At 42.6% G+C, this 26,409-nt stretch overlaps 1 protein-coding gene and 1 long non-coding RNA gene across 3 annotated transcripts; both read left to right on the top strand.

Annotated features, from left to right (window-relative positions):
* SULT4A1 (sulfotransferase family 4A member 1) lies at positions 1–26,409 on the top strand. 2 transcript variants are annotated; one of them, XM_026050316.1, is made up of 7 exons: positions 1–227; positions 14,836–14,966; positions 16,357–16,437; positions 16,547–16,673; positions 19,098–19,192; positions 20,655–20,793; positions 24,778–26,409. In XM_026050316.1, the coding sequence occupies exons 1-7, from the start codon at positions 59–61 to the stop codon at positions 24,888–24,890; spliced, it is 855 nt and encodes a 284-aa protein (XP_025906101.1). In that variant the 5' UTR covers positions 1–58; the 3' UTR covers positions 24,891–26,409. The 2 variants fall into 2 exon arrangements, with proteins under 2 accessions (XP_025906101.1, XP_025906102.1); XM_026050317.1 differs by having other exon boundaries at positions 30–227; positions 16,357–16,438; positions 16,596–16,673.
* LOC112956850 lies at positions 20,802–23,209 on the top strand. Its single transcript, XR_003251119.1, has 2 exons — positions 20,802–21,466; positions 22,995–23,209. It is a non-coding gene; the product is annotated as an uncharacterized LOC112956850 (long non-coding RNA).

Here is a 26,409-nt window from a genome sequence, read left to right on the forward strand (position 1 = left end):
GCCCGCCGCCGCGCCGAGCCCCCCGAGCAGGGCCGGGCCGTGCCGCGCCGAGCGGAGGATGGCGGAGAGCGAGGCGGAGACGCCCAGCACGCCGGGCGAGTTCGAGAGCAAGTACTTCGAGTACAACGGCGTGCGGCTGCCGCCCTTCTGCAGGGGCAAGATGGAGGAGATCGCCAACTTCCCCGTGAGGGACAGCGACGTCTGGATCGTCACCTACCCCAAGTCAGGTGGGGCGAGCGGCCGGCCGGGCGGGGGGCCCCGCCTGCCCCCCACCCCCTCGCCCCTCCATTGCCCCGGCGGCCGCTGGGGGGGCCGTGAGGGCCGGAGGCGCCCCCGGGGGAGCCCGCCCTGGGCTCGGGGGGAGGGGAGGGGACTCCTGTTTTCCTGCCTTTCCTGCCCGCCGTGTTTCCAAGCGGGATGCTCGGGCGGCGTGAGCGCGGGGACGGTGCTGCCTGCGGGGACGGCAATATGGGAGCGTTGCAGCCCACCTGCCAGAACCGGGAGCAACTGGGACCGACAGGCAGGGCCTCTCTGTTTTTCTTTCTTTTTATTCATTTCTCTTATTATTATTTTCTTTAAGCACGTTCCAGAGTGACATCCCCCCCGCCCCGGTCCATAAGATGATCTCTCTTTTCCAGAAAATTCAAAGTCTGTCATTCACAGATGACATCTGTGGTCTCCTGGTACCCTTGTAAAATGATGTCTCAGGATTGTGGGTTACCGACCAGCTCTTACCCTCACGTACTTATTACATGGCGCTATTGGCTACTGCCTCCCCAGTTTTTCTTGGCATGGTAATACACAATTGTGCACTGCTCCTGTGATGCAGAGCCTGCCTGCCTATTTCTCAGGGAGTTTAAAATATTTCCACAGTGTTTTTTAATATTTCATGGCTAATGGTGTAGTCGGACTGGCTGCTGCTTGATAGATGCACACATTAGAGAAGAGGGAAAGTGTGTAGACAGATGGATGACCCTCAAATTGCCAAGATTCAGACCAGCCAGCTATATCTTTATTGCTCCTTTAAACTGTTTCCTTAGAGATTTATAGTCTGCAGGAAGCTGAAAGAACACTATTTAATTACTTCAGCTTATTAAGATTTCAGTGTTGCAAATCTGTGTTTACAGTGCTCGTGTATTAGTACAGCACCCCAATTTCATATTGGCAGAGCGTTAAATTTCCGCAGCTAACCTCAGTTTCCATGTTAACTGTGCAATATGTCAGGTGTCAGTAGCTGAGTTTCTGTGGCTGTACGGCCATAGAAAGCCACCTTGCAGTCATATTTAGTTTGCTATAACCTTGTGAATAGAGCAGCACTGTGCTAGGTTTCTCAGAGGCCCATCTGACATCAGTGGTAGGGCACTGTCTCTTTACAGAGTTAGTGGCACCGTTTGTTCTAACAAGGCTGGCTGTGGGGCACCGTGAAAGCAAAGAGAAAGGAGGAAATGAAAACGGAGACACCAGAACTGAAGGGACAGAGCTGTGCAGACCATCTGGAAGGGGCAGCCTTGACGCCATGATTGGTAAAACACCAATATGTTTTACTTGCCCAGAGAGGGGTTGTTTAGGATAGGTCTCAGGAACATCTCTAGAACATGCTTGCATGTTCTAGAACAACCTCAGCAAGCGCCAAGAATAAGAGGGCCACATTTAGGGGGCCTAAGTGCTAGAGGCCCTTGTAACAAGAGTTTTGTTGGCTGCCCTTACATTGCTTACAGTTTAGTGCCTTGGGTAGGGCTTCTGAGTCAGTTGTCAAAGGCTCTTTTGATTTGGGACAGCAATGCCAGTGGAAATTAGGATGCCTGAATGTGGTTTCCACATTGATTAAATCACGCTCCTGCAGGGGGTCCACAGGAAAGCTGGTTTTCCAGCTTTTGAATCCAGACTTGCAAGCTCCTCTACATTACCTTAGCCATAGCTACAGCCTCCTGTTTCTCAGTAGCAGTGAGAAAGATTTTCCTGTTAACTGGAGCTATTGGGAATTTTCATAAATTTGCTGTAATCATAAAGGAGGTTCATAAAAGGTATTTTGCACACAGAATGATACTTTGGGGAGAGTAAAGGATTTTTGAAATTCACTTTTTTTTTAATCTTTGAACAGAAATAATCAAGATGGAACAAATTACAATAAGTTTTGCAGTAATATTTTGGCAGTGAAGATTAGGAAACAAGGAAAACGTGGATTTTCAAATAGCTTCAAGGGAAAAATTTTGCCGCTTTCACAAAAATCAGCTTTTTTCAGTGTTTCACCAGCTCTCCATCTGCTCAAGTTGTGGAAAAATACACAAACAAGTCCCTCTGCTAGATGTGAGGGGCCAGAGCTTCTATCTCTCGCTGAGCCCTATCCTAGAATCTAATAACAGAAGGCTCCCTCAGTAGCTGTTGACCATATGTTGGTTTATCTGGCGCAGAAAATACACAAATGGTTTCTAGGCACGTGTTCCTGGGGGTCGGGGCTGCATCACTATTCCTAGGAACTGAAGAAGTCCCTGCACCATTTTGAAAACATTATGTCCTGCAAAACTGGATGATCTGCAGTCAGAAACACGTGAGATGGCCATAATACTTGGAAACAGTTACAGATATTGGTGAATTGGGAGTGACCCAAGAAAAAAACAAGGCCAATCATGGCAGAAAATTGAATGCACCAGTGGCTTTACTGGGAGTAATGTAATAAGCTTAATGGAAAATGACTCTGTCTTAATGTGATTTCCACTGACGGATACCTAAATAATGATACTCTTTATATCTTTAATTAATCCTAACACCTGTGTCCAATCAGTGATAACAGCTTTTGGGAACTGCTGCGCTAGGAGAAGCTTGGGCCTATAACAGGCTCATTTAAACAAGCTTATGTAAATATGTGGGAGTGCATATACTTTTATATGTAAGCATATTTTAGGCTTATAATTACAGAAAACCTTTTTGTCTTGCAACATACTATAAAATCAGGTCTGCTTCTGCTTTTCTGAAGAGACAAGTCACAAGTTTCCTCTCTCATGTAACTCCATTTGTAGCATAGAATGGACAAGATGAACAAGATCCACTGAAATTTACGAGGAGTTGCAAATGTAACGCGGGATGCCTTTCTATACAGCATTAAATAAATGGCTCTCCCACAACAGATTGCTTCACAGATGAGATTAGGAACTCTGGTTCCACAGGAAACCCATTGTACAGTCTGTCAAAACTTTCTTGGAATGCTCTAGTTAATATGGGCTTTTCTGTACGCTACTTGGAAATTCACATTTTTCTCTAAAGACTTCTAAATTAATGAATAAGCTGATTCTTTCATGGTATTTCCCCGGTCACTGTGTCAAGAGATAGATTCTTCTGTTAACGTTGATGATTTTAGGGGAATTAAGCCAATGCAGTATAGTATTGACTCCAAAATCATTTAGGTATTTTGCTGTGTCTTTGTATGTTGTCTGCTGACTGTACCTGATAAATACATTTGTTTTAATCATAACTGATGGACAGTAGCTTTCTTAATTGTTGTCCTTGTGTTTGGCAGAATGTGTACTTTGCATTCTTGGATTAAAGCCCACAAATCAATACATTTTGCAAACATGGTGATTTCAGAAAATAAGGTTTTTATGAACAGTAAAGTTGTCTCTCCCATCTTTTTTTTTTTTCCATATAATTTTGGGGAGTTCTATGGAGGAAATAATTAGTGTTAGGTAAACTTTAAGTCCAATCAGTTAATGAGAATACTTGTGGCTCTGACATGTTGTCTGATTCGAGAGCTGTGTATCCATTTTCCATTTTTTTTAACAGCAGATTCTCTCATTTGTGTAATTTGCCATTAGAAATCCACAAGTTCCTAATTATCATCTACAATATTATCTGAGTCAGATTTTACTATCAGAAACTAATATATTTCAGGCAAAAGAATGCTTCAGCTGTTGATCATGTAGGTATTTGGACTTTGGCTGTGAGATTGGTTTAAGGATTTCTTAGTTCTGATCTCTTGTTTCTTCCTTTGACCTTCTTATCAGTCTCAGTTTTGTGGGATCATTATATAAAAATACATCAGTGAAATGGCCTTTCTTTAAGAAATATACTTTAAAGAAAGTAGACCAACTGCCTGTGCCTTGTGTGGAAATGTTGCTTTGTCTGTCTTGGGCCATCTCAGCCTTCCTGTCTTGTTTTCTTGGATTATAAAATCTTTTTGCAGGGATATTACATTTACTCAGCAAGGTTGCTTTCTGGCTTAGGTCTCAGAAGGTTTTTGTACCGAACAACAATTCCATATTATTTAACACGGAGAGTATTACTGCCTGACTCAACACTGCATGGCAGCACAGGAACTGTACTTGCAGGGGTGTCCTAGTTGGTAGACATCTAACTTGCCAGCTAACACATCATCTGCAGTTATCCACCGTACCAGTCAGTGAGTGGGTGACAAGAGTCTACACGGAGCCACAGCGATTATGCTGGGGAGTCGCTGCATCCCCTCTTCTCCTGCCTGCCCATCAGTGCTTGGTGAGTTATAGCTGCTCGGCACCCTGGCTCGCTTCCTAACCACCAAACCTGGCTTATTGCATAAGACTGATACACCGAGGCACGGGGAATCTGAATCTCTTCCCACTTAGCCAGGCTTACAAGCTCCCGCACTGCTGGCAGTCAGTCCTGTTTTGTGCATACGTAGTGGAGAGGAGAATTGGGCTGAAAGGTTGTGGATGTGCCTGTGCCAGGGAAGTTTTCAAGCCTGGGAGCTGCCAGGCAGATGCACTGCCATGCGTTGGCTGCAGTGGTTTAGCCTGGAAATGGCTAGGCTGAGGTAACCTTGCATTGCGGTGCAGGGAAGGAGAGTATTGACATGGACAGGAGCGTGCTAAGTTGGCTGATTGGTCATAATTGCGGAATTCCCATATGGAACCAGGAGGTTTTCTTGATATTATTTTGTGCTAACAGTTTCTCCTCTTGCCACATAGCCAGATTCAGCCATCACTTGGGATTTATGAAAGCCTGTCTTCTTTGCAGGATATCGTTGCGTTGAGTTTAACCAGTTGTCTTTTGAAAAGAGAATTTAGTTGTTGCTGCCCTACGGGTGCATCCCAAGAAATTATGAGAATAGCATGAAAATCCATACGCTTTTTACTCAAGTAACTACCCATTTGATGTTCTTCAGTGAAGCTGTCTCACTCCGTGGAAATAGATCTATCTGGAAAGATATTCATCCTCCCTTAGTTTCATGAATGTGGAGGAATGTGATAGTTAATGGCTTAGAAAGCAGAATGGAAGCACTTACCTTTATTTAATTTCTCTGCTTTAATACCTTGCTTTAATGCCTTGATACCACGTGTCTTTAATGCAATATGAATGTACATCAGTTCTCAGACCAACTGTCCCAAAAGAATGGCCACCCTAAGTAAAGAAAATGGAACACAAACGTGGGTGATGTGTTAGGAGCTGTCATACTGATTTGCAGAGTTCAGATTTGAATCCTTTTTTCATGCTCTTGGTTTTTGGTGACCAGTGTCATATTCCTTCCAGTCAGAGGAATTAATATCCTTACTCTATTAAGTCACTCTGTGGAGTCCACAGGACCAGTCTGCTGCAGAAAGCAGTGCTTGTCCAGGAATGTTTGTGGGTCAGGGCCTTTGGGATCCTTTAATGTTAAAGCCCTTTTGAAACAGAACTATCTTTTGTTTTATTTATGTATCACTCAACAAGCAGCCTGGTGTTGACTTGGAGTCTGAAATATCATTGCAAGGCAAAGAAATGATAAATTAAAGCATCAAATAATAAGTGATTGAAGATTGTGGGAAGTCTGCCACTCCCTGTGTTTGACTGGTTTTGGAGAGGGCAGAATTTAGTACATGCCTCAAGCAGGACATAATGGTAGAGAATGGAAAATCTGTAGGTAACAAATACCTGCTTTTGTTACCTTGCTAGCAGGGCCTCTCCTTGGAACCTTTTATCAAACCAGCGAAGAGGTGTTACTAGAGACAGAGAGAACAAGTGGCAGCCAAGAGGAACAAGTTATCTGGTAGGTTTTGTTGAGTCTCTTCGAAATATATTGTAATTGCTTTTCTACTGCAAAGTAGTAGTAAACTCAAGTGAGCTGCTTTTGAAAGAAGGCTCAGGGAAAAAGAAAAAAAAAAGAAAAAAAAGTTTTATTCTGATTAAATATTTCCTGGAGATACGGAAAATCAGTATTCACTGGATTAGAAAACAATGTCCTCAAAGACTAAAGAATTAAAAATGTAATAAATCATCCCTAAGCCAACAGCCAGTCTAGTTAGTGTTCATCTTTTGTTGCAGAAGGTATTAATGAAAGGAAGCAAAATGCTTGAACATTGAACTTAAATTAGATGAAGCACATGACATTCTTCATTCTCATTATGTAATCTTTTATTAAAAGAAGACTTTTCTCATTTTAACTGCAGTGAGAATTCATGTTACCTCTACAGCGGAGAAGGATCCCTGACTTCTTTGATTTCCCATATATGTTGCTTCAGAAGGGATGCTAGCCTGGAGACACTGGACATACGATCGAACTTCTTGGCTAGAGAGTTTGTGACCTTGGATAAGTCATTTAATCTCTGTCTCCCTTTTCTAATCCTGTGATATTTCATCTCCACTAGTATTTTTGTATTTTATTTATGAAGAGAAGAAATTCTCTGGGCTAGCAGATGTCATCTGCTGTTTATATTTGCTAAGAGAAACTTAGCAAATTGTGGCTCTGAATTTGAATTAAGCAGCTAGGCATTAAAGCAGAGCAAGCAGTAATGCAAATGTGAAAGAAAGCCCTTGAGATCTCTTCACTTTGACCCTGTTAAAATTTTCTTTAAGACTTGGGAGAATCCTGTAAGAATCCAGAGTGCTATGGCACGAGAGCTGAAATACTTAGAGCTGTGTGTACCAAAGTCCTTCATGGATTCCCACAAAACAAATTGCCTCAGTTTATGTCACGTATTAATCCTGTGACCTGCAGGTGCAGTCGCAGTGAAGCGTTTTGCTGTGCGTGCGCAGGCAAGACAGCCCGGCAGAGGAAATGTTCAATTATTAAACATTTCAGCCACGTAGGCCTGCAGGCTGGGGAGGCCTCTGCGAGAGGAGTAACAGAGGAATGTCAGGAAAGAGGCTTTTGAGGGGGCTCAAAGGGTGGAAAGGAGATTTAGCTAGGCAAGGAGAAACAGCCAAGGAGAGATTTTTCTCGTTGATGCTAAAATCCATCTAAAATTTTAATGTCATATTCTCTGAACCCCCCGCCGTTTGTAGGGGAAGATGCGCAGGCCATCACCCTTTATAAGGCCGAAGTTCCGGACAGCGGATAATGGAACCAGATCGCCCTATGGGATGTAGATGGTGCTTTTGAATTAGCCCTTAACTGCACTCAAGTACATGACTAGCAGATTTGTCTAAACCAAGGAAAGGAGAGAGAAGCCACTGAGATGAGGATCATGCTCAGTAGGTGTACAGCGGCGATGCGTGCAGCAGTGCAGGCTTGTCACTGCCTGGGCTGCTTTGCGGTGTCCTGTTGATGCAGCCATCCTGTTTATGTTGACCATAAAGGTAGGCTAGCTGTCCAGGTAAAGCTTCTTTACTGTTGATCAAGGCACCCAGAGCAGCACCAAACAGCTGCAGACATTGCTGAAATGGGATTGCTCAGCATACGTAGCTGAGGGGCACGCTGATAATGATCAGTCTCAGCGCTGATATTGAGTCACCGGTACTTTCTGTTAGAAGCAGTGTATTCTCAGCAAGGATTTTGCTGCAATTCTGAAAATCCACAGTGATACAGATTTGCAGATCCTCTTTCATACTCCCAACAGGATCTGCTTCCGTTTCTAATTTTGAAAAACAGCAATAGAAATATTTGTAGTTTGCCTAACCTTGCAATTCAGCAGACAGAGAAGGAGTGACAGTGTTAAACGTGACTGAGGGCAGAGGTTCCTTGCAAAGGCTGATGCTGCAGAGAGCATCTCTTGTGATGGATAGTCAAAACTTGAGGGGGATTCTGCTTGCAATAAATGGTGTAATTCCTCATTTTAGACAACCAGTAGCTGACTAAAGAGGCTTTGTAGTTGCATGTGTAGAAAGTGAACAATGTTTCTTGAATTTCTAAGGCACAAATATGCTCCCCCCCCCCCCTTTTTTTTTTGTTTTTCTTTTTTGTACATGTGGCTCTTAACTGCCTTGTTCTCACACAGTAGTATCAGTGGGCTGCCCTCTTGCAATCTAACCATCGGGTATATGCCAAAACACAAATTTTGCTTGACAATTTTCTTGCCAGGAATTGAGAGAGGGGCATAGAGTTCTGCTTTGGATCACTATGCAAGCCTGAATGTCAAGCAAGGCACTTTCAGGCGTAGCAGGTATCCTCCCAAATATACCTGGCATACAGGGAGAGGAGCAGGTCCACATCAAAGGAAAGGAAAAATGCCTCAACACAAGTTTCTCTTATGGATGCTCAACTCTGTCTCTTCTGAGGCTGTTTCAATGAGCAGAGCTCATGGCAACACTCTGCAATTAGCCACAGACCATATTCCAACTCTATGCAATAGATAACAGAAAGGGAGGCAGTTGTCCTAGAAATCATAGAATCATAGAATGCCCAAGGTTGGAAGGGACCTCGGAGGTCATCGAGTCCAACCCCCCTGCACACGCAGGGTCACCTAGAGCACGTGGCACAGGGCTGCATCCAAGCGGGTTTTAAAGATCTCCAAAGAAGGAGACTCCACAACCTCTCTGGGCAGCCTGTTCCAGTGCCTTGTCACCCTCACAGTGAAGAAATGCTTCCTTAAGTTCCTGTGGAACTTCCGATGCTTCAGTTTGAAGCCATTTCCTCTAGTCCTATCCCTGCCCACCACTGGAAAGAGGCCGCCCGCTCCTCCTCACTGCCTCCCTTGAGGTATTTATAGACACTGATCAGGTCCCCCCTCAGCCTCCTCTTCTCCAGGCTGAACAGACCCAGCTCTCTCAGCCTTTGCTCACAGGACAGATGTTCCAGGCCCCTGATCATCCTGGTAGCCCTGCGCTGGACTCTCTCCAGCAGCTCCACATCCCTCTTGTCCTGGGGAGCCCAGAACTGGACACAGTCTCCAGATGTGGCCTCCCCAGGGCTGTGTAGAGGGGGACGATCCCCTCTCTCCATCTGCTGGAGACGCTCTTCTTACTGCACCCCAGGATCCCGTTGGCCTTCTTGGCCACCAGGGCACACTGCTGCCTCATGGACAGCTTGTTGTCCACCACGACGCTCAGGTCCCTCTCTGCGGGACTGCTCTCCAGCAGGTCCACCCCTAATCTGTACTGGTGTCCAGGGTTATTCCTCCCCAAGTGCAGGACCCTGCACTTGCCCTTGTTGAACCTCATGAGGTTTCTCGCCGCCCAGTCCTCCAGTCTGTCCAGGTCCCTCTGGATGGCAGCACAGCCCTCAGGGCTATCAGCTACTCCACCCAGTTTGGTATCGTCGGCAAACTTGCTGAGGGAGCACTCCAGCCCTTCATCCAGGTCGTTAATGAATAAGTTGAACAGGACCGGACCGAGAACTGACCCCTGGGGGACACCACTAAGTACAGGCCTCCAGCTGGACTCCGCACCATTGACAACCACTCTCTGCACCCTGCCATCGAGCCAATTCCTAATCCACCTCCCTGTCCACACATCTATCCCACACCTTTGGAGCTTGCCCAGGAGGATGCTGTGAGGGACAGTGTCAAAAGCCTTGCTCAAATCAAATCAGCGATGCTGAATAGATAACTATGCCCTTCTCTTTAACACAAGGAAATTCTTGAGGGTGATTAAAAAAAAAAAAAGAATAACCTGTCATTACAGCAAAATTCTTCTCTTCATTGTTATCCTTGCTACCATGTTGTGTCCCCTGAATGAAAATGGAAGGGAATTAGGCACAGTGGGAGCGCTTAGGTAGTGTTGGAGATAAAGTTTGGCTTCTGATGGTATGATAGATCATACAATTTGGGCATATTTTTAGTATAGGCTCTAAAAGACAGTGGGAATGGGGCTGTCAGAGGAAGCAGGAGGGCAGGGCACAAATGATGTTTGTTAGCTGCAGTAAGGGCAGATACTGTCCTCTCTATGTCCCAGTAAGGAGGTGAGTGAGGCTTGAGAATGTGGTGTTATCACCTTTGACATGTCATGGAATCACAGAATGCTTAAGGTTGGAAGGGACCTCAGAGATCATCTAGTCCAACCCCGCTGCTCACACAGGGTCACCTAGAGCACATGAGGAGTTACCGCTACTGTTTTATGCCTACAGCCCAACTTCGCTAGATAATTTTCAGAGGTTTGAGACATATTCTGCCCTTTAGCATATATTGGCTAATAAAAGCACTTATTTTTTTTGTCTATAAATTACTGTTCAGCTTGCCTGCCTTTCTGCACAAGTGCATGATCTTCATGCTCATGTTACTGTTACGATAGGGATAGCGTCCCAGATTTGGGTCATGCGAGTGTGCATGAAGGAGAAAAGCTCAGAAGGGAAGAGAACAGCTGAATGTACTGGGCTGCCTTTGAACAAGTGTGGGATAACTTCCCAAAGAAATTCTGTAATTCTGACCGTCGGATAGCTGATAAGGTAGCAAACAAGCTTGGAGCTTTAATTCACTTGTCTACTATTTTCATATTCCTGACATGGGGCATTCTTTATACAATACATTTTTTGTTTCTTTTGCCATGGTTGTGCTCTCTTCTGGAGTGGGAGAACATTTCATTTGGAGGGTGGAAATGGAAAGAAATAATCCAAGAGCACTAGCAGATGCCCCATTTTCGCATATCTACGCCAGTTGTTAGTACCCTTTACCTGCTGTGTGTCACTGTTCTTACAGAACTGTCCACGGAGCGTTTTGTGTGAAGACTTTTTAATTTGCCTCAGGCAATATTTGCCAAGTGAGTTTAATGTCAAAAATGTAAACTCCTCAAGCTAATTTGGCTGATTTGGTCTCAGATGAATTGGGTGACTTCACATAAACTGCTCCGCTGGTGAGTACATCTGTGCTGAGCGTCCCAGTGAAGGTCCAGGAGGACACCCATGAGTGAGATACTTTTGCCCTTGCTCTAGCTTTGGGATGGAGTGCACATGAAAGTCCAGGTAAGCCTTCTTTAAAATCTAGTCTTCTGGTCTTAAATCTAGTCTAGTCTCTTTCCTTAAGTTGCAGATCTTGGTTCAGTTTCTTCCTGTCCCAGACTTCTTTGGCGAGAGACTTGATTTTAAGAGGCATTTGGGCCATTTAAAGAAGGTCTCAATTTCAGAGGATACTCAGCCCTCTCTGAAAATCAGGCACTCCATCGTGTACTTAAACAGGTTGCTCAGTATTGAGAAAATAACACATTTAGTCTCAGTTTTACATAGGAACATCATAACAGATGAATGGGAAAACAATCTGTCAAGGTGTTTGCCTTATCTCTGTTATTAAAACCCTCATTCATAACAATAAAGATCTTTATTGTTAAGCATATAGGAATTCCAGGAGGTAGTAGAAACAGAACCTATGCAACTAAAGAAGAAGTATTTTTAAGGTTTGAGGTTGGTTTTTTTTTCTTCAGTGGAAAGATCTGATTTTTCCTCCACTATTGTACGCCGAAGATGGAACTGTCATAGTGACCTGCAAATCCGCATTGGAATTGGTGAAAGCAGAAGACGTCTGTAGGCAATTAGGAGACCTATATAGGGAATTGCTTTACTGCACTGGCTAAGGCCATCTATGACATCTCTGGCAGCCCTTATTTTTAATGAGCACCCGTATCTACCAATGTTATAAAAAGCAAATAGGAGTCATAATGGGTGCAATGCATTGTATTAGCTGAAACTTGATGAAACAGATCAAATAAGGTGCAACTAATTGAGAGTGCTAGAAAATTTTAAATGCCAGCGTTAGTTCCTTGTATTTTTACAGATGATTTTCCTAACAAAGGGGTGAGCACAAGGAACGTAGCAAGGACCTTTGCAGCCTTGAGCTTCTGTTTTGTCCCATTTGGCCTGATGTGGAGGAGAGAAAACTGTGGAGATAAACTGCAATAAAAACAGTGGAGAGAAGGGAAATTTTGCAGGAAACAACCTGCTTTTATAGGTGCCACTTCATCCTGAAAAAATTGGTGGTGCTCAAGGGCTGCATGGGAAAGCCTGTCAATGGTCAGCAAGTGGTAAGAGGAGCCAGGGAGCAGCTGCACGGAGGAATAGTTCTCCTACAAAGACTAAATTTGATGTTAAAAGTAATAAATGAAAATAAAAAGGAGTAACTGAGGCATTTTGGAACATTACTGATTGTCAGGATGACTCCTGATTTCTGTACAGCATGGAATTTTAGGCTTAGGTGATTTAAGGCTCTTCTAAAAGCTTAGCAGTTCTGGCAGTGGCTAATCACTGCTATTTCCCATCCTATTTCTTTCCAGATGTTCTGTGATAAATTGGAACACTTTATTTTCTCCTGAAACATCATTATTGACATAAGAAACGAGCTTGCCGGAGACGAGTGTTTCTCAGAGCAAGTGCCCTGAAGTTTCCCAGGTGCTGACTGGCACCCTTTCTATTGGTTTTGGATAAACCTAAACAGATTCCACATCTGTTTTGGCATCTGACTTTGTAGCTAGTGGGACCAGATGTTTTCTTCCGGGATGAAATACGGATCTGCAGGCAGCAGCAGCCAGAAGGCTGCATTGCTGGGTGCTCGTGCCGCGTCCCTAAAGATGCTGAATCCCGTTCTTCATATTTTGGGGGGACTGATGACAGTTTTTGTGTCATGCCCAGTGCCCAGTCACATGCAGATAGACACGAGGCCCAGTTTGTCTGTCTGTCCTGCCAGCTGATGGTCTCAGGGACCAGCCCTGGCGTCTAAGTCTGGTATGTGGCTTGCTCTGTTAAATGATCATTTCCAAACCCAAAGCATGTTTGGCTTTGTTTATTTCTGGAATTTAACTTGGAATTACTTTTAATGCTAATAGTTAGTAGTTAGTAATATGGTTATATATATTACATTGTATGTAAAGGCTTTGTTTTTCTGTTTGTTTTCTTTTTAAACTAAAATTCGGGGTGTGTGGGGGGAGATGCTTCAAGTGCTTCAAAATACAGAGGGAAACAGTTGATAACTCTTTAAATAAGGCTTTTAGAGGTGCAGGAGGGGAGAAATTGGAATTGATTAATGACTGAGCAAGAAAAGACTGGGATGATGTTTATCCCTCTACAGTTGTTCCTTTTCATGGAAAAAAAAAGTTTGCTGTAAGAGCACTTTTCCTTGCAAGCAGGATGGGAAATGCAGAAGTAAATTACAGAGAACCACAATGTCTCCTTTCGGAATAAATTTTTAATGAGAACAAGGGTTGTGCTCAGTAGAGTCACAAGGACTGATCCTGACTGCAACTATCTGGTTGTTAATTCAAATGTATAAAACCTTTGCTTGGGCTTGAAAATGCAGAGCAAACAGCCTCAAGTGGTGGTCCATATTAAGTCAGTGACAGCTGTCTGTGAGTCATGATAATGTAAAAGGTTTTTTTCCAAGCCATTTCCAATCATTCAACCATCCATCGGCAAGCAAACAGGAATGTTATTTTGTTAGGCAGTTCTCGGCGATGTGGGGGCTTTTGCACTGTGTCCAGACTATATTCCCTCTAACTCACGTCCAACATAGAACAACTTTTTTTCCCTCCTTAGATCTTAAAGAAGTTTTAAATTTTATGTTATTATGTTATGAAGCAATTTTATGTTGGAACAATGTGTAAAAATACTTTTGAAACGTGTTCAAGTCAGTGTGTGCAGTCATGCTATTCACGTGAATTTACTGCGGGGCAATTTTCAAGTGGCCACAGGACCGAAGAATGTGGTCTCTGAAACTGCAGCTCCTCTCTCCAAGAAAATGGGACTGTTGGAGTGGGAAGGCATGGCCCTTATAAGGGGCTCTGAAACAACTGCTGGTTCCTGTCGGTCACACCAGGGAGAGAGAAATCCCCGTGTTATTTCCCGCTTACAATTCGGTCTGTTGTCATATCCAGGATTTCCCGGCCCCGCACTATTTGTCGCTTGGGAGCTCGTTTTGACCCCTCCTCTTGTATCCTTCCACCTCACCAACAGCCAGTGTCCCTCTCTTCCTGAGCCACTTAACCTCTGCTTGCCTGTCCTGAAGATTTCTTCCCTTCCTGCCTGCCTGAAAGTGGTCAATATCAGTTGAATAACTTCCCCTTTCAGCCTTCCATTTGGAAGACAAGCTCTTTAGTTTCCAAAGCAGAGTCATTAAGGCTAAAATACCAGTTAGCTGCTTTATAAGTCTCTTCAGGCTGGACAGAGGTGCCTAACTGGGGCCTCTGAAGCTTCTGACCGACCCACAGCACATTCGTGTATTCAGTGGTTTATCCAAACCATAAAAGAGAGATACAACTAGATTCTCAAATCATTCCACAGCAGCAGGGTTGCCTGCAGCTGAGAATAGAGGAGCTGGTGCCAGGTTCCTAGTACTGCCAGTAATGTAGTTTTTGAACTGGGATGATTCCTAATTTTCTTTCTTTATTTTTTTTTTTTCTAAAATGGAAATAGCAGCATTTACCTAACTGGCATTCACAGTGAGAGATTCAGTGCATGCAGAAAGCTTTCCGATTCATAGATGAAAGACTTGGGAAGCAAAAACCATATTTTTAGTTAAAGCTCTACTAAAGAAAAGTCTCCCATGTTTTGAAATAAAGGAGATTTTAGCCTGTTTGAAATAAACCAAAAGGAAATGACATAAGTACAGTGAGCACCATAGTGATAGACTTAGTTCACAGCCAGCAATCTGGCCTGACAGTCGTCATTATTTCTGCGCCCGGGTCTCCTTTCCTTTGCTTCTGTTTAGATAAGGACTGTAATACAATCTGTGCTCTCTTGTTGTCTTGTTTCTGCAGGCACAGGCTTGCTGCAGGAAGTGGTTTATCTAGTGAGCCAGGGAGCCGATCCCGATGAGATTGGACTAATGAATATAGATGAACAACTGCCAGTTCTAGAGTACCCGCAGCCTGGTCTGGACATCATCAAGGTACAATTTATTTCAAAGAAGTCTTTCAGCGTTTTGAGTGTCTTTTTGCCTCAGCTCTGTATTTATCACTCCATCTCATCCTGTGTCCTTGTCCTTTTCATCACTGGACTTGCTCTGTTTGTTGGAATGATGCAGAGTATTTTTAGGTTACTTGAAAATTGCTTTAGTAAGCTTTATTGTACTGTTATGTTTTAAAACATGGTTCTTGATATCCTAAATGTCTTGGCAATGTATTTCTGCAGCAAGAGTCCTGAGCCTCCCTTGCTTACATCGGTAGAAGCCACCAAAATGAGACAGATTTGCTTTAATCCCATCTCTCAATTTGCAAACTAGGAAATTCAATATTATAAATCTATAGACTCACCACTGTCTGGATTTACAGGTGCAGATCCTTATAGACCCAGGACCTGTGGGTCTACAGACTGTAGTGCAGCCAGGGGAATTCGGCATATTCTACATGAAATGACATCCCCACTGCTCACAACAAGATTAGTGACGTGGCACATAACTCCCGTGTTGGAATGATGAGGCAAAATACTGGGCTCCATCCTAAAAGACCCGCACTGCTTAAAGAATTGAGCCAGCAAAAGCTGGCAGGGGTGGATTCTAGTCACCCCCAACAGGAGCATCAGCCTGCTTTGGGCTGAGAGCTCTGGGGGCTCAAAAATTGCTCCTCTTTTCCATCTCTGTGAGGCCTAGTGCAAGGAGACCCCCAGTGTTACCTTAATGCAAAGAAATGGTGAACAGTGAGTGGGCTTAGTTTGAGACTGCGTGTTGTTACCTGTACAGCGCGCTAGCAACTTGATCTGGTATCAGTTTATGAGGTCTTTAACTACTGGGAGATGATTCGGGTCATAAGATGATTGTTGTCCCAAAGATTACAATGGAAAAATATTCCGTGGGAAAAGCATTTGCGTGCTCACTCAGGTGAACCTGGGGATTGTTTGGCCTAAATCAGAGGATAAAATAAATTGCAAAATTAACATTTGAAAGAGAAGAAATATAGTAGAGGGTTTTCTGAATCTCTCTACATTCAGAACTTCTGAGTTTTTTCAGAAATTTTCACTAGAAGCATCACTGGGAAGAAAGTTAATCTGATGCTAAGAATTTATCACGATACCGTATCTTCCTGAAAGGGTCTTATAAATGGAAGCAATTTGAAAAAGACTGATTTTTGCACACTCAGATTATCCATCCTTTTGATATTTAAGAGTCAGATGCGAGTTGCTGACTCAGTTCCCAGTCCCAGACCCGTGTTAGCTGAGGAAGTGAATTGGTGCATGTGGCACAGTATCGTAAAGGACTTGAAGTGCGATGATTCGGGAGAGCTCAGGATGCAGCCAACACCTCATGCTCAGTAAGAAATGTTTCTCCTTTTGTTTTATTTTAGGAACTGACCTCGCCTCGCCTCATAAAAAGCCACCTACCGTATCGGTTTTTGCCTTCAGACCTCCATAATGGTAATTCTAAGGTAAAAATATTTTCGTGTTTCATTAGATGTACCAGCCGCAGGTGTTTAAATGCTTTGGGAAACAGGGGAAAAAGCTCTTTCAGTCAGATGATTTTCCCCCCTTTCATAGGTAATATACATGGCTCGCAACCCCAAAGACCTGGTCGTGTCTTATTACCAGTTTCACCGCTCCCTAAGGACCATGAGCTACAGAGGGACGTTCCAGGAGTTCTGCAGAAGGTTTATGAATGACAAGTGTAAGGAGCTGTTCTCTCTGCACAGAACAGAAAATTTTCACATTTTTATCATATTTTTACTATATTTTCTCTTTTTTTTTTTTTGTTACACATTTATTTTCATCTCTGTATTCTCTCTGCAGCTGCAGAAATGAACTGGATAAAAGTGCGTTCTGTGTTCCATTTACAGCAAGGAGATTGCTACAAATGCAGGGCTGCAAGGATTGACATTTATCTGTGCAAACTGTGACCATACCTTGTAAATAATTGCCTTACAGTATTTGACCCCATGGGCTCAGTTCCACTTAACTCAAGAAAACTCCTGGTCTACTTTTAGAAGTTTGATTTGCAAGATACCAGGTACTGCATGGAAAGTACTGAGTGTTCCCAGAACCTGTTCGTTTACATGGGAGCTCACTGGGCTCATGCTCTTTCCCAGAGTCATTTCATTACCCAGGACATGGTGGCAAGTCCTTTAATGTTTTTATTTCATCATAAAACTCAAGGTTTGTCTCTCGCAAGATGCGAGTTAATGCACAGAAACCTTTCTCTCACAGGAGATTGATCTGGACTGCATCAGATTTGCTGTCAGCCCCGTGAACAGGCAATTGGGTAAACTTGTAGGCAGTTGCTTTCTGAAAATACACCACTGTAGCAAAAGTACTAAAACCTGCATTACAGCAACTTCTCAGCTACTTAACCAGGCTTTTGCCAATGGATTGACATACTTTTTAACCAGCAATATAAAAAGCTTATTATCAAATTTTCTACTGCCCTCAGTTTCTCTAAAATCTTACCTTATTGTTACAGTAAGAAGTTGCCAGCAGCCTTGTTCTCTGCTCTGAGACCAGGATCTCCTCTCAATCATGTGCAGCAGCTTTCCTTCAATATGGAATTTGGGGAAACTGATGTCAAAGGAACTGTATAATACTGAAGGGTAGGGAAAAAATAAAAACCAGACAGTGATGGTTAATTAAAAGGCTTTATAAACCCGTGTTGTTTTCTTCTGCAAGTGTATGCAGAAAAGGTAAATGCTTTCCCAGTCCAGTCCAACCCACCCACAGCTTTTTCTGTTGCATTCCCTGAAAATGGGAAACTTGTCCAAAGCCCACAAGCTGTGACTTCGAGAGTAGTGACAAGTCGAAGGCCTTCTAAGTTGGGAGGAAGGTTCTTTATTCTCTTATATAAGTGTACCGTGAGTCATCTTGCAGCAGGTAGCTGCTTGATCACAAACCTCCCAGAGGCAATAAAATATTACAGCATTTTCTGTGTGGCCATAATTGTTCAAATGGAATGTTTTATAATGCAATAAATTTAAAATTTAGCTAAACATTTTAATCTCATGGAAGCAATGCAAAGAGCTGAAAAGGGGCTTTTTTTTTTTTTTGCCTAAAAGTCCAAGAAGTGCTGGTGGAGAAGCACTGAGCCCACATGACACAATCCCACTCTCTTTAGCCCTCCTCAAACCTGGCCATCTTGAAACAAATTCATTGCATGTCAGCTCTGTTGTTTGAAGTTGGATGGGCAGGGGATTAGTCTTGAATATGTTAATTTTTTAGCATTTCACTCTAAAGCTTGAGGGAATTTCTGAAGTAAAATGAAGGTAAATTCTGTTAGTGCAACTTTGTCTGCCTTAAGAGTAGCTGGATTTTTTTTTCCTTTTTTTGTCTTGACCATTGTGAAACCTTTTGTATGATTTTCCTTAGGAGTATGTGGAGCAAAATAGAAATGGAGTTTTCACATACCTTTATGAAAATGGAAAATGAGTCAGCTTACTTAAAAATGACCTACAGTATAAGACTTTTCGTATGAAAACTGAACCCTTCTTGTAACGAGAATGTCCTGTTTAACAAACTAAATTCTGAGGTCAAAGCTGCTGGGGGCACCGAGCAGGGAGGAGGCGTCAGCTTTTCATCCCTGGCACCCCTGCACCGTGGACCTCCTCACAGCTTGGGATGCATGAGGAGTGCCCCATCACCCTGTGCTTGCAGGGGCACCCAGCACCCACCTTGGAGCCCAGATTTACTGCACTATCCTACAAATACTCTTTTACTTACAGTGCTGTATCTGTACTGTGCTTGAGGTAAAAGGAGGCAAAAGATAGAACACTAAGTAGCATATTGTGACAGTGGATTTTTAGTTGTCTGGAAACAACAGCAGAGCATATTTGTAGGTCTGTTTCCTTTCCTTTCTCTAAATAAGAAAGGACAGTGGTTGTCAGCAAGTTGTTGCCCTTCACAGAAGATGTGCTATCCAGCTGTGCACTGCTGCTGATCTAGCTCCTAGCTGAGGGAAGCTGCAGTCTATACGTTAATTGCAGAACTATAAACCTCTGACCATAAACCACCCCAGTTCTTCTCTTTCTCCTCTGTTCCTTTCTAAAGAAGGATTAATAACATGTGTTCATATTCCTCATGTAAATCCTAATATCTTCTGTATCTGTAGTAGGATACGGTTCATGGTTTGAACATGTCCAAGAATTCTGGGAACATCATATGGATGCCAATGTACTTTTCCTCAAGTATGAAGATATGCACAAGGTAAGTTAGTTCTAGCAAAGAGATACTTTGATTACTTAAGTGTGATCACATTTAAAACACGACATGAAGTCAGAAATTTGGTTCCTGTGTACGACATCTGATCCCATTTATAAAGCACAGTCATCCTGGAGCTTCCATGGATCCCCAGCACTTTTGGAAACCCAGCAATGCACTCAGGAATCTGTCTTCCAGAGGCACTTACTGAACTACCAGCACAGGAGGAGAGAAGTGAAACTGCAGAGCTCTTGCTACGCTCAGCCTTGGGCATTCATTTTAAAGCAGTCTCTTACTCCGTGTGCTATACCAATGGAAAAAAAATCTTCATGTTTTGTTATATGTATATGGAATTTATTCTGATTATTTGAGTGTGAATCAATCTTGAAAGCAGTTAGGGGTAAGCATTTGGCATGAGGTGAACATAATTTGGGGGTCCTTATAGTGTATTGGTTAATAAATCAGCTTTTGCATGTCAGAGGTTTGTTGAAAATACTACATAAACTATGTAGATGTCCATTTCTCATTGCAAGGATATACTTTTGAGAATTAATGTAAATATTTCAAAATACAGGATTAACTAACACAGAATTAATGCAATTGTAGGGAAAAACCAGCTCATATGGCTAAACCTGCAGAAAGGTAAAACTGGGATAGAGCTCAATAACGCTGGGTAAATTGTAATTTGAATTTAAACTCAAGAAAGCTGGGCAAGTTATAAATGTAATTTAGTGTATTTCTGACAGTGGAATTCTGAAGGAGAGTGTCACATATCAGGAATGGTTTTTAAAGTTTTGAAGCAATGACTTCAAAAGTCATCGTTTTCAATAACAAAATATTAACTGTCCCCTGAATGATGCTGCTGAAATTCGGGAGCATCACAGTACCTTTCTTCTTCCTGTTAAACACTCCCATTTTTTTCTTGCCATCCCAGAAAGCTATATTTCTGAGGGTCCTTTTTTTAGGGGTCTGGATACATAATTTAAGGACTGCTCGTTCTCAGAGACCTTACCTTTTCCTTTCTATCTACATGAACGCATTTCCAGAAGCGGACAGTGAAGGAGGAGCTGTTCTAACATTCATGGTCATGTATTTTATCCAGACCAAAATGAAAATAATTCCTGTTCCCACCCATCCCCTCTCTCCTATATGCTGGTATTCCAAAGTGATCTCTTAAGTCAGGAGAGAAACCACAATTACTTTGCAGTTCCCTGCTCTCTAGGAAGCATCGCTGAAGATGCTACCTTGTGTGATTAGGTTCTCAGTCCGTCTGTCTGCCTTCCCCAAATACTCTGGAAAGTGCAGGTTTACTTTCAGCCAATCTGAAGCCTGGTAAAAAATTCAGATGCTGATGCTTCTGCAACGTAGGCATTTGTATTTTGCATCTGCAGCAGAATGCAACTGATTTTAATCTTGTTGAAATAATAAAACAAAATCCAGCAAAATCAGCTCAGACGTTCTCTTGCAGGATCTAGCCACAATGGTCGAGCAGCTGGTGAGGTTCCTGGGGGTCTCCTACGACAAAGCCCAGCTGGAGTCCATGGTGGAGCACTGCCACCAGCTCATCGATCAGTGCTGCAACGCGGAAGCGCTTCCCGTCGGCAGGGGTACGTGCCAAATCCCCAGGAAAACTCTCCCTGTAGAAGAGGCAGGAGGCAGCTGAAACAGCTCAGTAACCTCCAGGATGTGTTAAGGCAAAACACTGCTGTAGAAAGGACGGGAGGAAACTGCTGGTGCAATAGGACGTTAGTGGCTTGTTTGGTTAAAAGACTAGAGAGGAATGGAAATACTCAAGCTCAATGGTGCGCATTCGGCACCAGCCAAAGGTGCCCTGGCAGAGGGGCTGTCCTTGGCTGACCTCTGCATGTAGGGCAGTGGGTTGCCCTCCTGCAGGCCGAGCAGGTGGCTTGGCTCCTCCGGACCTTTGTCATATCAAAGGCCACCGAAAGGCCACCCTGGCCTGTGTGTTCCATTAAATCCAGTTTTCCGGAAAAGCAGGTAATACCAATTTGAAGTCATCAAATGACAAGGACCTGTAGGTTTTTACTTCTGATTTTGTTTGTATGAGCTTTTTCTTTTCTTTGCCTACATCAGTTGCTTAAAATATATATCATCTTTCTGACTTGCCTTTGTCGAGGTGTAGCTTCCAGCTCTTTATTCTTGTGAGGCCTTTCTCTAGGAATCTGGAGGGCCTTTTGATGGGCTGAAACATCTGTCCTTTGAAAACAGCAAGAAAACTGATCCATTCTCAGTCTTCTTTCTGAAGACAGAGTGAACTCCGTAAGTTCCCCTCCGGTTATTTTTTGTCTACTGCTTTATAGCGCTTACCAGCTCTTCTTAAAAATGAAGGCTAGATGGAGAGTTCCTGTGTCAGCCTCACAAATACCTTATCCAGACATAAAATGACTTTTAAGATTGGATTTTTCTCTCCCCTCCTCTGCTCTTTTTGTCCTTCCACATCAGCCTTTTTTGCTAGGGTATCAAACATGAAGCTTGTCACGACCACAAAAGCTTTTCCAAGAAAATGACTTAGAGGTTATTATCCCTTACTGTTATGGGAGCATGGTCTGAGTACTTTGCTCTTAGGTGTCTGTGCCCTTTCCATGTTACCTCACGGACATTCTTCTCGTTACCTGCAAATTTTATCAGCTATAATTTTATAATTAGTTACAGATCCCCGATTAGTATAACAAATATCATCAGTCCTTCTTGATTACTAACCCAGAATTAGCCAGCTGCCTGTTCACTATTTTCCATTTTATTGAAATTAAATAATTCTATTAAAAAGGCACTAAAATCAAGTGCCATACAAAACTCTGTTGAGTCTTTGCATTCACGTTTAATCAGCCAGACTGTAATCTTATCAACATTGAACCAGATTTGTTTGAGAAGATCTTTCTCCCATGAAAGCAGGTTCACTGGTATTTGTTACTGCCGTTATGTCTTTCCTGGCAGAGCTTTGTGTTGATTTTTTGTTCCTCTGCTGAGACTCTGCTCAGGGTAGCTGACCTGCTTAATTGTTTGTGCCTTGGCACTGGCTTTTCAGAAGGTCAGGGCTTGCCAAGAGCCCTTGTTCAGAGAGGGGAAGACACCCCGCGGGCAGTGGCGAAACGTGCTACATTTTGCCTTTGCTAAAGGTAAGGGCAAGGTTCTACCAACAACAGAGCTACCTTCTCCTCAGCTCCCTGGCATGAAGTTGCACCAACATCAAGGTTCATTCCTCAACCTTGTGCTTCTGAGATCTGCAGAGTGGTAGCGTGGCCGCCGTCCTGCCTTCCTGGGAAAGGTGGCGAAAACCCAGGAGGTGGTGGCAAAAGAACAGTGAGAACCTGAGAAGCCCTGTGCCCTTCCCCGGTCTCTGCCAGCCAGTTCACATCCACACGGACAAACGGGAGGGCTCCCGCTTTGGCTGCGTGCTCCATTCCAGCCCGGATGCCCAGTCAAGGATCCAGAGCTTATCTGCTACAAATCTTTCCAAAAAGAAGGATCCACCTAGTAGTAGAGAAGGAAGGGAGCTACAGCAGTTAATTTAACGTTTTGTCATTTGTTCTCTGTATGCTTTTTATTGAAAGTATCCTTGTTTTGAATTTCTTTTGTTTGCTGTCTCTGGCTTTTACAATGTTTTGTTACTTCAGAATGCAGCTTCATTAAGAGATGCTTTTGTCCTCTTCTGTTCATTTATGCAACAAAGAAGTGTGGCAATAACATGATGTCTTATTGTAATTTGTTTCAAATATTTTAATTTGTCATTTGTTACATCTCTTATTATTTTGCTTTATTTTAGTTTTTTTCATTTTTTTTCTTTTAGCACATTTACTCTGAAGATAATCCTGAGCTGCTGTGAAAGCAGAACAATGATTAGATATGTTACTTATATTTGACTCATATCACATCATAATTTACACAGTTGCATGATTCAAATCATTAACCAGGTGGGTGACTTTTTTGACAAGTTATCAATCCATATGGTAAAAAAAAAAATGTTACAAATAATCCACTGCTTATGTCCTTTATAAAACTTGTCATCATTTGTCCTTAGGTATTGTTAGGGAGATTCAGAAAAAAAAAAGAAAAAAAAAAAAAAAAAAAAAAAACCTGCTTATCTTTTCCAAGCAATGGATGAAAATATTTTATCATTATTGAAATGGAAAAGTACATTTCTGTGTTTCATGCTGTACTTCATGCTACTTGCCAAAGGAAAACTGAAATGAGTATCAGATGTTCCCAATTGCGAGAGTTTTCTTGAAGGCCTGTTGGATAGAGGAGAGATTTGGCCCCAACCTTGACTGACACCTTCTCTGTCAGTGTCAAGTCCTTGCAATCTTTGGAGCTTGGCTGTGTGCTACGACACTGTCGGCTCTTCCAGAGTTCCAGGAGAGCCCCGATTTCATGGGATGGCCCTTGTCACACATACTCATTCATCATGTTAAAATTTGTGGAGATTCCAGATAGTTTGGGCCTTGAACTCAGTCAGAGACTTGCTGCACAAAGGCAATGGTAATTCATTTAAACTAAATGGGTATTCTTCATATGCATCAAATAATATTTGATTGAAATATCGAGTAAATAATTAGGCTCTCTGCACGTGGTTTTGTTCTTGTTACAATTAAACTCTGTAGGAGCATGGTCCCAGTTCTCCCTCCATTTATTCCTGTTGCACGAGCCTGGATTTTGTTGTTACTATGTCTCAGTATAAATAAGACAGTTACTCCATGGGGCTGATTGATCAGCAAGTAACCCTGGCTGACTTTGTTTGGGTTAAATAAATTTAAACTGCAATGAAACAGTAGTGAAGAAGGTTGCAACATTTGACTAGTAACTTCAGTGGTGCTGTCGGGTAATGTTATTAGTTGGGTTCAATAGAACAGAAAAATATTCTATACCTGAAAACGTGTTCAGCGTCCACAGTGCAGCCTCCAAAACCTTCCTGCACCTTGTGCACAAAATGAAAAGTGTCATGGATATTTTCCCTACATGTAATCTAGGCACGCACTCATACTTGACAAATTGCTTTTCTCCCTTTTGAGACCCTTAAATGCATCTGTTGAACTTATATTCACCTCGAAGCATAAATATAATAGAAATTAGTGATATTTTATAAGAATAAGAAAAATCAGTTTAATACTCAATATTTGATACTGCTTTTGGATGGTTCTCCAACCAGGTTATACTGAAGGTACAGAAATCTTGAAATACGTAGCTGTTAATTATTAGTTAGCAGTATTAAATGACCATTATTGGCATGAAAATCAGAACCCCCCAATTAAATTAATAACCAAATCAAAATCTGCATTTGTTATTGCTGAATATTAAAGTTAAATTAAAATGATTCAAGTTATAGAGCACAATCTCCCCAGATTATAAATGTTTCCTGTACAATACTCACCCATGCAGGCGGCAAGGTGAAGGGCACCTATTTTAAGGCTTTATGGGTGTTGTAGCAGGGTGAACCAGGGAGATGTGGAACCATCCTTAAATATCATTAAATTTCAATGAAGGTTCAGGCTTACTAGCATCTCCCAGAGGCTATTTTGAGATTTATTGTCCTGTCATGTCAGCTGCCTGACTTGTCTTCCCTCTCTGTGTTTCAGGACGAGTTGGGCTATGGAAAGACATCTTCACTGTTTCAATGAATGAGAAATTCGATTTAGTTTACAAACAGAAGATGGGAAAATGTGACCTCACATTTGATTTTTATTTATAAAAAGATGCATGCCTATGATATCCAAATATAGCTAGAAGTGCTTTATGCAGTCATTTATTACTTGCTGGACAAACTCCTGTAGCTATTATGTGTGTTGAGATTTAAGGAAAGGAGAACAATCTAAGTAAACCATAGCAAATACAATTATCTTTGATCCTACACAGCTGTTTATCTTTTAGTATTTTAATCCTTTGTCCACATGCAGGAACTTCCTAGACAATACTAGAATAATCAGCTGTTACGGAATGTATTATATGCGTATAAGGTATATATCATATATGCAACTAGAATGTACACACCCTTTCAGCCCCACGTTATTTAATGTGTTTTATAGAAGCTTTTCACTAAAACCTAAAAATAAGTCCATAAACCAAATAAAAATTATTTCAGAGGGAAACAAGTTAACAGGCCAAAACTGTATGCTAGAATGATCTCAGGGGTTAATCGTCACATTTATTTTTATAGCTGGTATATCAAGTACAAATCAATCCCATTCCAAAATAGGACCTGGTTCAAGTGGGGCTTCCATTACATTCTCTCACCTGCATGACTTAGGCGCAGGCTCCGTGGGCCGCCTTACTCCGCAAGCCAGGCCTTGTTAGGAAAGACTGCTGTGACTGTCCCTGTGGTGCCCAAGGCGCCCGTGCTCTCTGGTGCACCTGGTTTGGGGGTGGTTAAAGGTCAGCTCTGTGCAGAAGTCCAGCAAACAAGAGCATCTCGCGCTCCCAAGGCTGCCCCAGGCCCTTAAAATGCAACTTAAACACAGGGCATCCAGTGCAGTTCTCTCTCTTCACAGAGCAGGGTTTCCCACAGAAACTGCCTCGTTCCTCTTGAGACCAGTGGATACAGTAAGAGCAGGTGCTGGCTCTGCTCTGGCTCAACCCAAATCCTCAAAGTGCAGGGCACAGCTCATGGTCGGTGCTACGGGATCCCATCGCGCCCAAGGGGAAGACGGATGGAGGTTTCAGCGTAAGCAGGCGCAGGAGACAGCAGCGCTGAGGGAAATGAGTTTAAGAATATGCCACCAGATGGAAGTATTGCACAAATATTCAGCCAGAATACAGTCTTGAGAATTATTAGCAATGAACCGCCTGCATTATTGTCAAAACTAAGTTCATTTCTATAGTGCTTTTTATTTATTTATTTATTTATTTATTTATTTATTTGATATGACAGTTGCACATACAGCCTGCAACAGACTAGTTTCACAGTAAAATTCTCCAGAATTATTTTATCATTGTTCCTTTACATAATGAATCTATGTTCTTTAGGTTCTCAGCTGCAGAAGGCCCATTTTTGCTAGTCCGCTATTCTGTCACACTATAGGCCGTGAGGAAGAACTAGCAGATATTTAGTGTTTCAGTTATGTTGGGAAACAAACTGCCGGTTCAGCAGCTGGCAAGTAGTGTAGCATGACGTGGCTTGACAGCACTTTTCCTTGTATATTTGTGAGTGAAAATGCTTTTGGTGAAATTTCATTTCTATTTTTATATTTTTAGTACTGTATGAATATTAAGCA

This window comes from Nothoprocta perdicaria, unplaced genomic scaffold (genome assembly GCF_003342845.1).
Source record: "Nothoprocta perdicaria isolate Ctin4 unplaced genomic scaffold, notPer1 scaffold_68, whole genome shotgun sequence".
Classification (NCBI taxonomy): domain Eukaryota; kingdom Metazoa; phylum Chordata; class Aves; order Tinamiformes; family Tinamidae; genus Nothoprocta; species Nothoprocta perdicaria.

Bases quoted from the DNA above. Each gene is read 5' to 3' on its own strand.
- SULT4A1 (XM_026050316.1), top strand. From the start codon at position 59: ATGGCGGAGAGCGAGGCGGAGACGCCCAGCACGCCGGGCGAGTTCGAG. The intron at 16,438-16,546 runs GTAAAAATATTT...CCCCTTTCATAG, and splicing joins TCCATAATGGTAATTCTAAG to GTAATATACATGGCTCGCAA. The intron at 16,674-19,097 runs GTAAGGAGCTGT...CTGTATCTGTAG, and splicing joins AAGGTTTATGAATGACAAGT to TAGGATACGGTTCATGGTTT.